The following is a 17383-nucleotide window of genomic DNA, read 5'->3' as shown; positions in this document are numbered from 1 at the left end:
TGTTTATAATGTCTTATTTGAAGCTGATTAGAACTTGATAGGTAGCATACTGAAACTTTAGATTTTTACTTCTTCCTCGCATTTTAGGTTATGATGTTACTACAGTTTATATATTTTTTATATTGTGTATCCAATAACAAATTATTATATTTATGATTTTTAAACATTTTCTAACTTTTAAACTAGAGTTGTAATTAATTATGTACCATGATTACAGTGGGCTTTCTTGTCTTGATACAAATAATCTACTTAATCTTTCCAAAGAAACAGTTTCTCATTTATTATATTCTATTACGTTTTTTTTTTTTTTAGAAGGGAGAGCCCCTTTTTTTTTTTTTAATTTATTTATTTATTTTGAGAGAGAGCAAATGGGGGCCAAGAGAGAGGGAGAGAGAGAATCTCAACCAGGCTCGGCACTGTCAGCAGGATGGAGAGCCCCATGTGGGGCTCCAACTCACAAACCATGAGATCATGACCTCAGCTAAAATCAAGAGTTGGACACTTACCTGACTGAGCCCACCAGGCACCCCTATGTTCTATTTTTTAACTCATTAATTTTTGTTTATTATTTCTTAATTTATAAGTTTTATATTGTTCTTTTTCTTCTAGAATTGAATGTTATTTGTCTTAGTTTTATTATTTTTTTATTTTTATTTTTTTTCAATATATGAAATTTATTGTCAAATTGGTTTCCATACAACACCCAGTGCTCATCCCAAAAGGTGCCCTCCTCAATACCCATCACCCACCCTCCCCTCCCTCCCACCCCCCATCAACCCTCAGTTTGTTCTCAGTTTTTAAGAAGTCTTATTATTTTTTAACAATGAAATAGTCTTAGGGTATAAAATTTTTCTGAGTATATAGCTCCTATCGATTTTTTTAGCCTCAGCTTAAACATCACTTTTTTTGAAATCCTTTCCCTAAACTACCCCTAACTCTTTACCTTCTCCCTAGTCATGTTTGGACCTTCGATGTGCTCTCACAGACCCCTGTAACACTTCCTTGTCATAGCATTTATCACACCATATTATTATTATTATTATTTCTTAGATATTTTTATTACTTCTTTCCAAGACAGTTATAATAACTCTCTAGGTAATCTGTGAGTTCTTGTATCCTAACTCTTCCCCATGATAATTTATCTTTGGTACTAGATGGTCAAGTCCTTGAGGGCAGGAATCATATCTCTTTTGCTGTCTTGCTCATCATGTGTTCTCAGACCTCACTGCTCTACAGAAACTATCCTTCTGAAGGTTAGTATCCTGACCATCAAGTCTAAAGTTTTCTCAGTCCTCACCAGGCCCTTTGATTTATCTGATTAACTAAATTTAGTTACTCTAATAAGCATTTTAAAAGATTTAAAAGATTACAGCAGTTAGATTTACAAAATAATTGATTACAAAGCACAGAGTTCCCACACACCCTCTTTCCTCCTTCACATAATTTTCTCTGTCTCTTGTATCCTTGTGGTAACATTTGTTAAAATTGCTGAAACAATATTGATATATTATTATTAACGGAAGTCCATAGTTTACATGAAGAGTTCATTCTCTGTGTTGTACATTGTATGCATTTTGACAAATTAGTAACACCTATCCACCATTACAGTATCCTATATAATAGTTTCACTGCCCTAAAACCCCCTGAGTATTATATCCCCTAATTTAATACTATTGTCTCTTCTCTAAAATGTTCTTCTCCCCTGGCTTCTGTAACACTATAATTACCTTGTTCAAATCCTAGTTTTCTATTATTCCAAGTTTGTCTTCACTGGTTTATCTTTCACCTCCTAACCCCGTAACATAGCTATCCCTCTTATTATGATATCTCTCATACCTTCTCAACCCCATTCTTGCCATGTACTCCTCCTATCTCTCAATTCTCAATCATAATTTTGCAGCTGCCTGTTACAAATTTTTACCTGCTTCCTCATTACCATTGCCAAATCAAATCCTCTCATAATTTTCTTGGTTATGTTTAGAAATACTGTATCAGTCACCTAAACTTGACCATTTCCTTTCCCTTGCCCTTCCTCTGTCTCTCCTTTGCTTCTCTTGCCCCCAACCCCTTGATTCATGTTCTTATTACTTTTAAGAGAGTGTTAGAAGGTGGGGGAGTGGGATGGTAAAGTATCCCCCAAATTAACAAGGCCCTTTGGGAATGGAAAACAAAGCAGGCAACTCCACACAGTTTACACAGAATTTTTGGGGGGTAACTTACTGACACGGGGGATCAGGCAGAGGACAGTCCACAGCAGCTGCATAGTTATTCTCTGCAAAGTCCAGACCTTAGTCCACAAATTTTATAGAACGAAGAGACATGCAGTAGGGCATTGTAGTGAGATCAGAGGGTTCACAAGCACTTTAGATTGTTTGCATGCACCTGATTAACAGCTAACCTTTAATTAGACCTCGTGATACCACCTGTGCATCAGGGAAGGGAAAGACAATGTTCTCTCTAACAGATTCATGAGAGGCCAAAACAAGCCATCTCAGCCTTGGCAAGCATTTCTAAGGAATGTATATTAACCTCCAAGGGGCCCTGAACACATAGCCACAAGCAAACATGAGTAAGATAGTGAGCCAAATATGGAGTAAGTATCGAGAGTTATAACAACTCTCTTAAGTATAGGCTCTCATCTCCTGACTTCCCCATCTAAACAGTCCTCAACACCAGAATAATATTTCTAAAGTAAAATTTTGATTTTTTTTTTTCCTTAGTGTCTTTCTAGTGCGTGGACCAGACTCTTTAGTCCAGAGCTCAGTTCATACCAGCCAGTCTTGGCTGTTCATGGTTCTTTATGTTACCTTATGCTCTTCTACTTCTTGGCTCCTGCTAAACTACTACTTGTCTTATATATACCTTGAATATATGGGGGACATCTTACTTGAGAAAGCATAGGCATTTTTTGTAATACTCTATACCAAATGAATGCATGCCATTTATTAGTTTGCTTTTTTAAAAAAGAAACAACAGTTTCCTTTCTTTTTCAATACAGTGGGTTCAAATAAATTCACTCTATGTGACATTAAAACAAATTTTGAGCTATTTCTCAAGAAACCGGTAGACAAACCTGATTACAGGCACACCTCATTTTGCTGTGCTTTAGTTTATTTCACTTCGCAGTTACAGCCATTTTTACATAGTGAAGGTTTGTGGCAACCCTGTGTCAAGCAAGTCTGTCAGCACCATTTTTTCCAACAGCATTTGCTCACTTTATGTCTGTCTGTCACATTTTGGTAATTCTCGTAATATTTCAAACTTTCATTATATTTGTTATGGTAATCCATTATCAGTGGTTATACAGCTTGCTGAAAGCTCAGATGATGGTTAGCATTTTTAGTAATAAAGGTTTTTTTTAATTGAAGTATGTACTTTTTTAGACATAATGCTATTGCACACTTAATAAACTATGATATAGTCCAAATGTAACTTAGAAATGCACTGAGAAACAAAAAAAAATTCATTTGACTTCATTGCTACATTCACTTTATTGTAGCCTAGAACTGAACCTGCAGTATCTCTGAGGTACACTTGTACTTGTCTGATGAACTAGGGAGAAAAAATGAAAAGTTACATTATTTTTCATAAAATGTTTATTATGAGAGAAAGTAATGTGCACATGCAGGATAAGGTAAGAAGCAGAGAAGGCCGAGGGGAGGGGGAAGGGTGTGGGTAGAATCCCAGGCAGGCTCTGCACTGCAGAAGCCAGTGCGGGGCTCGATCTCACAAACCATGAGATCATGACCTGGGCCAAAATCAAAAGTTGGACACTTACCCAACTGAGCCACCCAGGCACCTCAAAAAAGTTACATTGGTTATACTCTTACCTCCCTAGACGATCTTTTATTTTCTTTGACTAGATTAACTGATTCCTGTTCCTCATGGTTGAACCACCGGATTTTTTTATTTCAAATCTCAATATTTGTATTATTATTTCTATTGCAGTGTATATGTAGGGATTCAGAAGTGCTTATAACTTAGCAGACTTTGCTTTGAATTTTCCAGTAGTAAGCTCATAATACTTTGCTAGTGCTATGCGTATTCTTATACGGTCACATAGAAGTTGCAAGTTCATTAATTTCTTTTTTTTTTTTCTGGTGCCTTATTGTTCATTTTTGTGGTATAAAGCTAATGTCAATATACCAAACATTTTAGCAGCAGTAGTTAGTAGGTAGAAAAATAAGAAGAAATGGTGAAAGATTAAAATTTGAGATGAAATTATTCATCTTATTATTCATTTTTGTGGTATATATTAAGCTAATGTCAATATACCAAACATTTTAGCAGCAGTAGTTAGTAAGTAGAAAAATAAGAAGAAATGGTGAAAGATTAAAATTTGAGATGAAAGGGCAGCTGAGCTCTGCTTTTACAAATTGTAAGAAGGTCGTGGCACCTGGGTGGCTCAGTTGTAAGTGTCCAACTTCAACTCAGGTCATCATCTCACAGTTCGTGGGTTGGAGCCCCATGTTGGGCTCTCTGCTGACAGCTCAAAATCTAGAGCCTGCTTCAGATTATGTCTCCCTGTCTCTCTGCCCCTCCCCTGCTCATTTTCTGTTTCTCTCTCTCTGAAGAATAAATAAATGTAAAAAAAAATTTTTTTTAATAAAAAAAATTGGGGGGCGCCTGGGTGGCTCAGTCGGTTAAGCGTCCAACTTCAGCTCAGGTCACGATCTCGCGGTCCATGAGTTCGAGCTCCACGTCGGGCTCTGGGCTGATGGCTCGGAGCCTGGAGCCTGCTTCCGATTCTGTGTCTCCCTCTGTCTCTGACCCTCCCCCGTTCATGCTCTGTCTCTCTCTGTCTCAAAAATAAATAAACGTTAAAAAAATTAAAAAAAAAATTGGAAGAAGGTCATAGATAATATAAAGATGATTTCTCTTTTACTTTTGCATTGTAAAGATATATATTCTTTTTTTTCCTACATGGCACATATCTTTCTCTCAACTTTTAGATTTTTTTTAATGTTTATTTATTTATTTTCGGGGTGGGTACAGAGAGAGAGGAAGACAGAGTACCCCAAGCAGGCTCCACACTATCAGCACAGAGCCTAACACAGGGCTTGAACTCCTGAATGGTGAGATCATGACCTGAGCCAAATCAAGAGCCAGCCATTTAACCTACTGAGCCACCCAGGCACCCCCCAACTTTTAGATTTATATAGTACTAAGTGAACAGTTCTGAGTCTTTGCAATTTTATAAATTATGATTTATGAGTTCTAATTAATGGTCCTTTGCCTAAATAAAATGAAAATGTTTGAAATATTGCAAGAATTCCCAAACCATGACACAGACACACAAGGTAAGAACACGGAGAAGTTCCCTTTCTGCCAGGATCAGAATTTATATATAGTGGATCATGCTTCGAAGTTAAATTCTTAACAGCTTACTTGAGATGTATTTCTTATACCATACATTTTACTCATTTAAAGTGTACGTGTTTTTAGTGCATTCAAGGGTTGTGCAACTATCATGACAACCTAATTTTAGAATATTTTAGTCCCTTCGAAAGGAGACCCATACCCATTACCAGTAACTCCCCATTACTGCCAACCATCCCCCACCACACTCACCAGCTCTAAAAATTTTCTTTTTTTAATGTTTATTTATTTTTGAGACAGAGCATGAGCAGGGGAGGGGCAGAAAGAGAGGGAGACACAGAATTCAAAGCAGGCTCCAGGCTCTGGGCTCTGGGCTCTGGGCTGTCTGCACAGAGCCCGACGCAGGGCTTGAACCCACAGACCATGAGATCATGACCTGAGCCAAAGTCAGATACTTAACCGACTGAGCCACCCAGGTGCCCCATACTCCTCAGGTCTAGACAATACTAATCTACTTTCTGTTTCTGCAGATGTGCCTCTACTGGGCATATCCTACAAAAGGAGTCAAACAGTATATAGTCTTTTGTGTCAGGCTTCTTAGCACAGTGTTTTCAAAGTTATTCCATATTGCAAGTATATCTCAGCACTTGATTTTTTTTATTGCTGAATAATATTCCATTATTTGAATATACTACATTTCTGTTTATTCATCAGTCGATGGACATTTGGATTGGTTTTACTTTTTAGATATTAATAATAATGATGCCATGAATATTCATATACACATTTTTTTTACATGGACACTTTATAATTTTATAAACATTTTTATAAAACTTTTACAGTTTTAGACCTTATATTAAGATCTGTGGTTCATTTTGATTGTTGTTTTTGGTGTAAGATCAGAAGTTGCGAGGTAAGAATTCAACTTCATTCTTCTGCTTATGGATATCCATTTGCCCCAGCACTGTTTGTTGACAAGACTCTTCTTTTCCCATTGAATTGTCTTGGTACTGTTGTCAAAAAGCAATTGACAGTGAATATAAAGGTTTATTTCTGGACCAAAGATTCTGTTCCATATAGACCTGTTTGTCACTTCTTATGACACTATCACAGTGCATTGATTGCTGCTGCAATGTAGCAAGTTTTTAAATTGGGATTATGAGTCCTCCAACTTTGTCTTTTTTTTTTTTTCAAGACAGTTGTGGCCATTCCAGATCTTTTATATCTTCCTATGAGTTTTAGACTGAGCTTATCAATTTTTACAAAAACAGCAGCGGGTATTTTGATAGGGATTACATTGTTTGTCGATCAGTTTGAGGGTACTATCTTAACAATATTAAGTCTTTCCGTCCATGAGTGTGAAATTTTTTTTTAAAGATCTTTAATTTTGTTTGACAGTGTTTTGTGATTTTTCAGAGTATAAGTTTTGAACTTCTGTTTTCAGAGTATAAGTTTTATGCTTAACTTTTTGTTAGGTACTTTTGTACCTATTTACCTAAGTAATTCATTAGTTTTAGTGACATGGCTTTATAAAAGGAATTTTCTTATGTTTGTTTTCTGATTGTTCATTGTTGGTATATAGAAATACTTGATTTTTACATGTGGGTATTGTATCCTGAACTCATTTAATAGCTCTAAAAACTTTTTAGTAGATTCCTTTCTATATACAAAATCATCTCATCTGCAAGTGGATGTAGTTTTATTTATTCCTTTGCAGTCATATTACTAATTGATTCTCTTTGTTATTGATCTACTCAGGTGTTCTGTTTCCTCTTGAGTTGAATTTAGTAATTTGTGTCTCTAGGTATTTTTCCATTTAATCTAAGTTATCTAATTTGTTGGCATAAATTAATATTGTTGTTCATAGTTGCCTTATAATCTTTTTTATTTCTGTAACATGTATAATGGTATCTCTTTAGTTTCTGATTTTAGTAATTTGATTCTTCTTGTTTTCTTGTTCAGTCTAGCCATAAGGTTCAATTTTTTTTTATTATCTCAAAGAACCAATTTTTGGTTTTGTTGATTTTTTTCTCTGTTGTCTTTCTGTTCCATTTCATTTTCTTTCCACTCTAGTTTTTATTAATTCCTTCCTCTACCTGCTTTGATTTTAGTTGCTCTTTTTCTAGTTTTTTAAGGTAGAAAGTTTAGTTATTGATGCAAGATTTTTCCATCTTTTTTTTTTTTAAGTTATTTATTTTGAGAGGGAGATTGAGAGAACATGAGCAGGGGAGGGTCAGAAAGAGAGCAAGAGAGAGAATCCCAAACAGGCTCCACACTGTCAGTGCAGAGCCCTATATGGGGCTCGAATTCACAAACCTTGAGATCATGACTTGAGCCGAAATTAATCAAGAGTCAGACGCTTAACCAACTGAGCCACCCAGGCACCCCATCTTTTTTTAATATAAGCATTTACATCTATAAATTTACCAATGAGCACTGCTTTACCTTCATGCCATCACTTTTGGTATGTTATGTTTTCATTTTCATCATCTCTAAGTATTTTCTTATTTCCCTTGACATTTATTCTTTCAGTTATTTAGGAGTACATTGTTTCATTTCTACATGTATGTGAAATTCCCAAAGTTTTTTTTCTTTTATCGATTTCTAATTTCATTCCATTGTGATTAGAAAATATACTTTGCATAATTTCAGTCTTTTCAAATTTATTGAGGCTTTTTAATTACCAAATGATCTGGCCTGAAGGATGTTCTTGTATTCTTGAGAAGAATGTGTTTGCTGCTAGAAGAATGTGTTTCTCCACTTTCTGGAGTGTTCTATAGATGTCCTTTTAGGTCTAGTTGGTTTATAGTGTTGTTCAAGTCTTCTATTTTCCTGTTGATACTCTTTTCTTTGTCTAATATTGAAAGTAGGGTATTGAAGTCTTCAACTACGATTGTAGAAGTGTCTGTTTCTGTCTCCAATTCTGTTTGTGTTTCATTTATTTTGAAGCTCTGTGTGAGTACATGTGTGTTAATTTTATATCTTCTTAGTAGGTTGACCTTTTAACATTAGGAAATGTCTCTTTATCACTAACACTTTTTGTTTTAAAGTCTAATATTAACTATAGCCACCCCAGATTTCTTGGTTACTGTTTGCATGGTATCTTTTTCCATTTATTTTACTTTCAACATTGTGTCTTTGAATCAAAAGTGTATTGGTAGTGGTGGTTGTTCACTTGATCATTTATTTTCTAATGATGGGGCTAAACTAATCCTACAAAGTCTATTTCCCCACAATGCGCAGCCTCAGATCTCCCTGCTCAAAAAATTTTTTAAATTTTTTTATCTTTTAGCAGGGCTACCATGGGTTCTCCCTGGGCTGACATAATCTAATATTTAAGTTTCTACTTTGGCCCCCTTCACCAGTTAGTTTTTTGTTGTTTATTGTGGATGTATGTGTGGCTTAGAGGTTGCTGTCATAGTCAGAGTGTTTATATTTTTAATCCCATGTTCACCCAGAGACTAGTACCTTGGAGGTTTGCTCTCTGGTTGCTCCAAAGAGAGTACAGCCTTGGATATGCACAGTCATTGACTGGATGTTGTTTTTAAGTTGTGGCTTCCTAGGAGTTGACCCTGAGTTTAAGTAGAGTACTATGAGGCTTAACTTTGTGTTGGTAAGTCTTTGTGGGTTGGGGAATGCTTTCCTATCTGTCCTGCATCTTACTCTGATTGCTCTTGTGTGGGTTCCAGTTAGTACATGTACACAGGTTTCTTGACCCCTAGACTTGACTGTGTTCTCAAGAGGGTTCTTCTTGGCTGTCTCTTTCTACTTCTCTTTCTCTCTTGGCTGCTCTGCTCTTTTACTTGTGTCTGGAGGTGCTACTTCTCTTAATTGCTTTTTTCCACCGTGCTTTTTCTTGTTTTTGACAATACCCATAGGCATGGAGTTTTGTTTCAAAATAAAATCACTCCCCTCAGGCAGAGCTGCTACTAAGCTCTTTGTCCATATGATCCACCCTTCACCCTGATCAGAACACATGTAGTGGCAGTACTCTGCCACTGTATTATACCTGAGCTGGGGTCAAGGACCAACTTTTCCTAGAGTAATACCCTACTTCTATAAGCGGACACTTGGGGAGGGATTGGCAGTTCTTCATCTTCCTACCTTTCTTTCCCCTATCAGTGTGAAACCTTTATCCCACTGATAAACTAGGGTGGAGAAAATTGGAACAGACTCAGCCTTTTGCACCTAGAATTTCTGTTGTAAGAGAGGCCATAGCTGCCTGGAATAGTTTATGCAGCATGGAACTGGGCGGAAGAGAAACACAGCCAGCAGACTGCTGCTCCCAGGGTGAGACCATATTTCCAGTCTGGGACCTGGAGGGGATGAGGAACCCTTATCTTGGCCTAAGTACAATGCCCAGGGTAAAGCTGTAATATGGAAGTAAAGGGGTAGCATAAGGGAGCAGTCATGGCTCAGATGCCAAAGATTCACTCTGTTTTTACCAGATTTGGTAGATTTTCTTAAATGTATGTTTTGCCATTTGCTATATGCCCTTAAGACAATATTCAGAGACTTTAAGTGATTTTTAAAAAATCATCCTCATCACTCAGATTATTATTTTGACTGGGAAAGGATCCACTGAGATTCTTACTCTATAATTCTGGAAGTTGTCCCCCTCCCCCCCTAAAATTACATTTTATTCCTTGGGTTAGATTATCCCGCCAGTACACTAAATACACCGAAAATCGCCTAAGTGTTCACCACATAAAGTGAAATATTGCTATCAGTGAAAGCAGCTAAAATATCTTCGTTCCTGATTTTAAGTTGCTGAAACCCACATTCATGACCTTATAGCTCCTTCAAAATGTGTAGGAAAATCTAGTTGTCTGACTAACCTTTCTTAGGTTTGTTTGCTTCCTTTTTAATTCCTACATACGATAGTAGTGAAAACATTACCTCTGATCATAAAGTTCATTAGTCCATGCGTTGTTAAATCACCCTAGACCGAATGTAGTATGCCCTAGTTAACTTGGAAGGCCAAATGTCACTCAAGAAATTTGTTTTTATGAGCAGTTTTAATTTGAGGGAGACCTTAAAAAAGTGTCCAAGACCTTGTCAGTTATTCCATATGGTTCTATAATATTTGTGTATAAATTTCTTATTTTGTACTTTGAAGAAATGGATCATTTCTCACTCATATTTCTACTGCTATACTTAGTTTTATTTCTAAAACACATCCATTTAACTCTGGGATTCATCTACATTGTACAATAGAGAATTCTTTAGGTGCTTCATGCATTCACACGTCTTTCCTGATACTCTTTTCTCCTCTTCATTTGTCAGATCTCACTTGCCTTCACCAAACTTAGTATTACTCTTTCCTTTAAGTGTCTCTCTGTTTCTCCAGTCGGAAGTAATCAAACCTTTCTTTTATTCCACTGGCAAGTTTATAACTTTCCTAATTTTTTACTTACAATTACATATCTTCCTCTGTAGGTTATAAGATTTAATTCATTTTCCTCTTTTTATTGCCACATACTTTGTACATTGAACTTAATTATTGGATGAGTGAATAGATAAATTAATGATTAAATGAATGGTATAATATTTTATTTTACAGTCGAGAGACTCACAAGATCGCAGTGTTTTATGTTGCTGAAGGACAAGAAGACAAACATTCCATTCTTACCAATACAGGTGGAAGTCAAGCATATGAAGATTTTGTAGCCGGTCTTGGTTGGGAGGTAGTGTTTTTATTTCTTTTTTTTTTTTTTTTATGTTTGTTTATTTTTGAGAAAGATCGCAAGTGGGGGAGGGACAGAGAGAGACGTTTTTGGAAGGATATTTAATAAACTGCTTTCTGGAAGGGGAACTGAGTAGCTATACACAAGAGCTATCAAAGGAAGAATTTTGGTATATTTTTGAATTTTTAATTATATGAATGTATTACTGAGCCAATTTTTTTTTAAATTTTATAAGTGATGAGGCAATCTGGTAGTAATGGTGTAAAAACTAATTTTTCATATGTTCAGCCATTGTAACTGATATTGATAGTTGAGACATGTTTAGTTCACATGGTACAAAGATTGGTTTTTATAATTCACTTTATCAGTTACTTGGATTTTTTTTAATTTTTTATTGAAGTATAATTAACATACTGTTATGTTACTTTCAAGTGTACAGTATAATGATCCAATAATTGTATACATTACTCGATGCTCATCACAATAAGTATACTCAATTCCCTTTATCTATTTCACCCACACCGCCCCCCCTTCCCTCTGGCAACCACCAGTTTTCTGTATTTAAGAGTCTGCTTTTTTGTTTGTTCCTTTTTTTCTTTGCTCATCCGTTCTTTTAAATTCCGCATATGAGTGAAATCATAAGCTGACTGACTTATTTTACTTAGCATTATACCCTCTAGGTCCATCCATATTTCAGATTTTATTTTTTAAAAATATACATATAAAGTGGTTTCTCCGAGTGAAGAGATGCAAGCAGTGTTTAAGTTTCTTTTTTCTTTTGTGTTTCTTTTTCCTTTCTAGTATTTCTTTAATTTTCAGTAAGACAAGACAAGTTGCTGGCTTTGTGTATCACACAAGTCCAAGGAATATCACTCAATGCAGTGACCCTGATATTAGCATGTCTTTTATTTATACTGAGGAAAAAAATATGTGCAAAAATCTGCACAGATTAATTTGTAGTTTTTTAATGCATGAGAAGTGCAGTTCTGCATTTTTGTATTTTTGTTCTGAGCTGTGTGATAGGTACTGATAATTAAGAAACCAGTTTCAATGTGTAAATATGACATATCTAATTAATCATCTTATCAAAGTGACATTATTGTTTTAACTTTCCAGTCTTGGTTTTTGCCACTTGATTTTTCTCTCTGGCCTTGGTGTCCTCCCATAGCCTTCATAATTTAGCATTAACACCTAGTAGCCTAACAAAAGATGCATAGTGCACAACAGTTGATTTCTTTCCTAATTAACTCCTGCTAATTAGGCATCCTCAAATACCTAAGAAAAAGTACCAGTGTGAACAGAGCAGCTCTAACTAATAATTCTGGATCAAGCATTAGTTGAGAACATGCAAAAGGCTTGTTCTCCATATATTTTTGCAAATTGAGAAATTTGAGTCTTTTTCAATAGTAAGTTCTTGAGTTTTGTTTAGTTGACTAATATTATGTGTCTCTTCATTGCTCCCAGGTCAATCTTACAAACCACTGTGGTTTCATGGGAGGACTACAAAAAAACAAAAGCACTGGATTGACCACACCGTATTTTGCTACCTCCACAGTAGAAGTAATATTTCATGTATCAACAAGAATGCCTTCTGATACTGATGACTCTTTGACCAAAAAAGTAAGTGCTGAGAAAAAACATTGAAATCCTAGTAATTAAGAAAATAAATATATAAAATATGTAAGTAATCTAACTGATCAAGCACTGTTTCTGAGTACTCCACACTCTTCACCTAATGCTGTCTTCAGAAACAGGATTGTTGTAAAGCAAATGCTGTTTTCTTTAACAATAACATTGAAAGTTAATTGCCTTAACAAAGGATTTGTCTTCAAGAAAATGGGGATATGACAAATTGAGAAAACTTCTTTATATGTTCAAATTGGTGAAATTGTATTTCAAGTCTTTTCACACATGGATAGATATAACTGTTACACTGAATGAGAGAGAGCAAAAAATATAGATAAATTATTACAAAGCACTTAAAATATAACATACTTTATCACCAGTTTTAACTAAAACTAACAGAGCAAATTAAGTAAGCCTTCATTAATTATGAAAAACAGTTTACTGCCTTAGAATTTATGAGAGATATGATGGAATGGTTTTGATGGCCCACATCTTTTAAAACCTACACTACCATTTTTCTGTGGCTGGCACTGGCATTCAAAAGCTGTTCTAGCACAGTTGTATATATTCAGTCCATGTTTGGTTTTCTTAGGGAGAAATATTTTTAAGAGTAAAACCTTACCTTGTCCAACATTTCTTTACCTTCTCTTCCTCCTCCTCCTCCTTCAATTAAGTTAGCAATAAAAACTGCTAACTTAATATCATTGGTCATTTTACTTGATACTCTTCTGCATGATATCAAAACTCTTTATGCTTTATTAATACACTATGAAAATGATTATTCTCCTGCTCTTTTGTAAAGGAACTTCAGAACTGCTCGCAAATATTTGGTAAGATTGATTTAATACCCTTGATGCTTTCTGTTTACAGTTTAGAATACTACTGGAAATTTCCTACTAAATGACTAATGGTTGATAATTATATATGGATGCTAATTAGATTGCAATGAGTAGTAATTTAGTAGTATAGAATTTCTTGTCCTGTAGTTTTTAGAAATAGAAAATGAACCATGAATACCGACAAGAAGATGGTAAAGAGTTGGATTGGAGTATAAAACTTCATTAAAACTTCAATTAAGCACTTTCTTCCATCAACTCATGTTAAATCTCTATGAAAATAAGTCACACCTAGAGACAATTATGAGTATAGTGCAAAAAGATCATTTTAATCATTAAGAACTTGCCCATGACTCATATTTATCATTATCATTTTCAGGACTCCATATACAACTTCTAAAGTCTAATATTAATAGTATCTTAGATTGCAAACATAAGAACAGAACAAAGTTCATCATTTTTTGTTAAAAAGCTTTTTTTATTTTTTAAAGAAAATTATGTCAGGATATTTTTACTTCACTATATTAAGCATGATAATTATGTGGTACTTAAAATCTTTTTCCTGTGATGCAAAAATTCTCAATAAGATACTAGCAAATCGAATTCAACAGCATGTAAAAAGAATTATTCACCATGATAAGTGGGATTCATTCCTGGGATGCAGGGCTGGTTCAACATTTGCAAATCAATCAACGTGATACATCACATTAATAAAAGAAAAGATAAGAACCATATGATCCTGTCAGTCGATGCAGAAAAGGCCTTTGACAAAATCCAGCACCCTTTCTTAATAAAAACCCTTGAGAAAGTCGGGATAGAAGGAACATACTTAAACATCATAAAAGCCATTTATGAAAAGCCCACAGCTAACATCATCCTCAATGGGGAAAAACTGAGAGCTTTTTCCCTGAGATCAGGAACACGACAGGGATGCCCACTCTCACCACTGTTGTTTAACATAGTGTTAGAAGTGCTAGCATCAGCAATCAGACAACAAAAGGAAATCAAAGGCATCAAAATTGGCAAAGATGAAGTCAAGCTTTCGCTTTTTGCAGATGACATGGTATTATACATGGAAAATCTGATAGACTCCACCAAAAGTCTGCTAGAACTGATACATGAATTCAGCAAAGTCACAGGATACAAAATCAATGTACAGAAATCAGCTGCATTCTTATACACTAACAATGAAGCAACAGAAAGACAAATAAAGAAACTGATCCCATTCACAATTGCACCAAGAAGCATAAAATACCTAGGAATAAATCTAACCAAAGATGTAAAAGATCTGTATGCTGAAAACTATAGAAAGCTTATGAAGGTAATTGAAGAAGATACAAAGAAATGGAAAGACATTCCCTGCTCATGGATTGGAAGAATAAATATTGTCAAAATGTCAATACTACCCAAAGCTATCTACACATTCAATGCAATCCCAATCAAAATTGCACCAGCATTCTTCTCAAAACTAGAACAAGCAATTCTAAAATTCATATGGAACCACAAAAGGCCCCGAATAGCCAAAGTAATTTTGAAGAAGAAGACCAAAGCAGGAGGCATCACAATCCCAGACTTTAGCCTCTACTACAAAGCTGTCATCATCAAGACAGCATGGTATTGGCACAAAAACAGACACATAGACCAATGGAATAGAATAGAAACCCCAGAACTAGACCCACAAACGTATGGCCAACTCATCTTTGACAAAGCAGGAAAGAACATCCAATGGAAAAAAGACAGTCTCTTTAACAAATGGTGCTGGGAGAACTGGACAGCAACATGCAGAAGGTTGAAACTAGACCACTTTCTCACACCATTCACAAAAATAAACTCAAAATGGATAAAGGACCTGAATGTGAGACAGGAAACCATCAAAACCCTAGAGGAGAAAGCAGGAAAAGACCTCTCTGACCTCAGCCGTAGCAATCTCTGACTCAACACATCCCCAAAGGCAAGGGAATTAAAAGCAAAAATGAATTACTGGGACCTTATGAAGATAAAAAGCTTCTGCACAGCAAAGGAAACAACCAACAAAACTAAAAGGCAACCAACGGAATGGGAAAAGATATTTGCAAATGACATATCGGACAAAGGGCTATTATCCAAAATCTATAAAGAGCTCACCAAACTCCACACCTGAAAAACAAATAACCCAGTGAAGAAATGGGCAGAAAACATGAATAGACACTTGTCTAAAGAAGAAATCCGGATGGCACATGAAAAGGCACATGAAAAGATGCTCGACGTCGCTCCTCATCAGGGAAATACAAATCAAAACCACACTCAGATATCACCTCACACCAGTCAGAGTGGCCAAAATGAACAAATCAGGAGACTATAGATGCTGGAGAGGATGTGGAGAAACGGGAAGCCTCTTGCACTGTTGGTGGGAATGCAAACTGGTGCAGCCACTCTGGAAAACGGTGTGGAGGTTCCTCAGAAAATCAAAAATAGACCTCCCCTATGACCCAGCAAAAGCACTGCTAGGAATTTACCCAAGGGATATAGGAGTACTGATGCATAGGGGCACTTGTACCCCAATGTTTATAGCAGCACTCTCAACAATAGCCAAATTATGGAAAGAGCCTAAATGTCCATCCACTGATGAATGGATAAAGAAATTGTGGTTTATATACACAATGGAGTACTACATGGCAATGAGAAAGAACGAAATATGGCCCTTCGTAGCAACGTGGATGGAACTGGAGAGTGTGATGCTAAGTGAAATAAGCCATACAGAGAAAGACAGATATCATATGTTTTCACTCTTATGTGGATCCTGAGAAACGTAACAGAAACCCATGGGGGAGGGGAAGGAAAAAAAAAAAAAGAGGTTAGAGTGGGAGAGAGCCAAAGCATAAGAGACTCTTAAAAACTGAGAACAAACTCAGTTTTGGTTGATGGGGGGTTGATGGGGGGTGGGAGGGAGGGGAGGGTGGGTGATGGGTATTGAGGAGGGCACCTTTTGGGATGAGCACTGGGTGTTGTATGGAAACCAATTTGACAATAAATTTCATATATTGAAAAATAAATAAATAAATAAATAAATAATAAAAAAATAAAATCTTTTTCCTGTGACCTTTGTTGAAATGTCAAATAAGTAAGATTTCTTATTTTCTTCAAAATAGTCATGAGGGTTTGTCCTTAATTACTTAAGAAGTTTCTGAAACAGATGTTTAACAATTCATTATCATAAAAAAATTAATTTTGGAGGATTATATCATTTAAGAATTGTTAAATGGTTGAGTTCTAATTAAAATTATATTATTAAATGGTAAAATTTGTAAGTGCTGGATTTATTAGAGAATTTTGAGGGATTAAACATTGAACGCTAATAGTTTGTTTCATCTACACCTACAGAAAGTTTTTTTTGTTGTTGTGGTAAAAAATATAATCTATCATTTTCACCTTTAAAAATTTTTTTTATTTAATATTTTTAGGGTTTGGAAATTTCTTTTTCACCGAAGTATAATTCACATACAGTGTCACATTAGTTTTAGGTGTACAGTATAATGATTCAGCAGTTCTATACATTACTCAGTGCTCATTATTATTATTGATAAGTGTACTCTTAATCTCTTTTATCTATTTCACCTATCCTTCCACCCTTCTCCCCTCTGGCAACCACCAGGTTTCTTTCTCTGTATTTAAGAATCTGATTTTGTCTTTGTCCATTTTTTCTTTGTTAGTTTGTTCTGTTTCTTATGTTCCACACATGAATGAAATCATTTGGTATTTGTCTTTTTTTGACTGATGTTTCACTTAGCATTATACCTTTTGGTCCATCTAAATTGTCACTGATGATAAGATCTCATTTGTTTTTATGGATGAGTAATGTTCTAATGTATATATATTACCACATCTTCTTTATCCATTCATCTGTGGATGGATACTTGGATTGCTTCTGTATCTTGG

The 17383-nt window shown here is 35.4% G+C and overlaps 1 protein-coding gene across 6 annotated transcripts in view; it reads left to right on the top strand.

Moving 5' to 3' along the window:
* RALGAPA1 (Ral GTPase activating protein catalytic subunit alpha 1) overlaps positions 1-17383 on the top strand; it is a 265198-nt gene that overhangs the window by 192395 nt on the left and 55420 nt on the right. For all 6 annotated transcript variants that reach the window (XM_053889353.1, XM_019426141.2, XM_019426152.2 and 3 more), the window contains 2 exons: positions 10883-11006; positions 12471-12626. In XM_053889353.1, the coding sequence (XP_053745328.1) occupies positions 10883-11006; positions 12471-12626 (280 nt within the window). The remainder of the gene's footprint in view (positions 1-10882; positions 11007-12470; positions 12627-17383) is intronic.

The sequence above is a fragment of the Panthera pardus genome, unplaced genomic scaffold (genome assembly GCF_024362965.1).
Source record: "Panthera pardus isolate Hobbes unplaced genomic scaffold, ASM2436296v1 HiC_scaffold_24, whole genome shotgun sequence".
In the NCBI taxonomy this organism is placed as follows: domain Eukaryota; kingdom Metazoa; phylum Chordata; class Mammalia; order Carnivora; family Felidae; genus Panthera; species Panthera pardus.
This window is presented reverse-complemented; position numbering and strand designations above follow the sequence as displayed.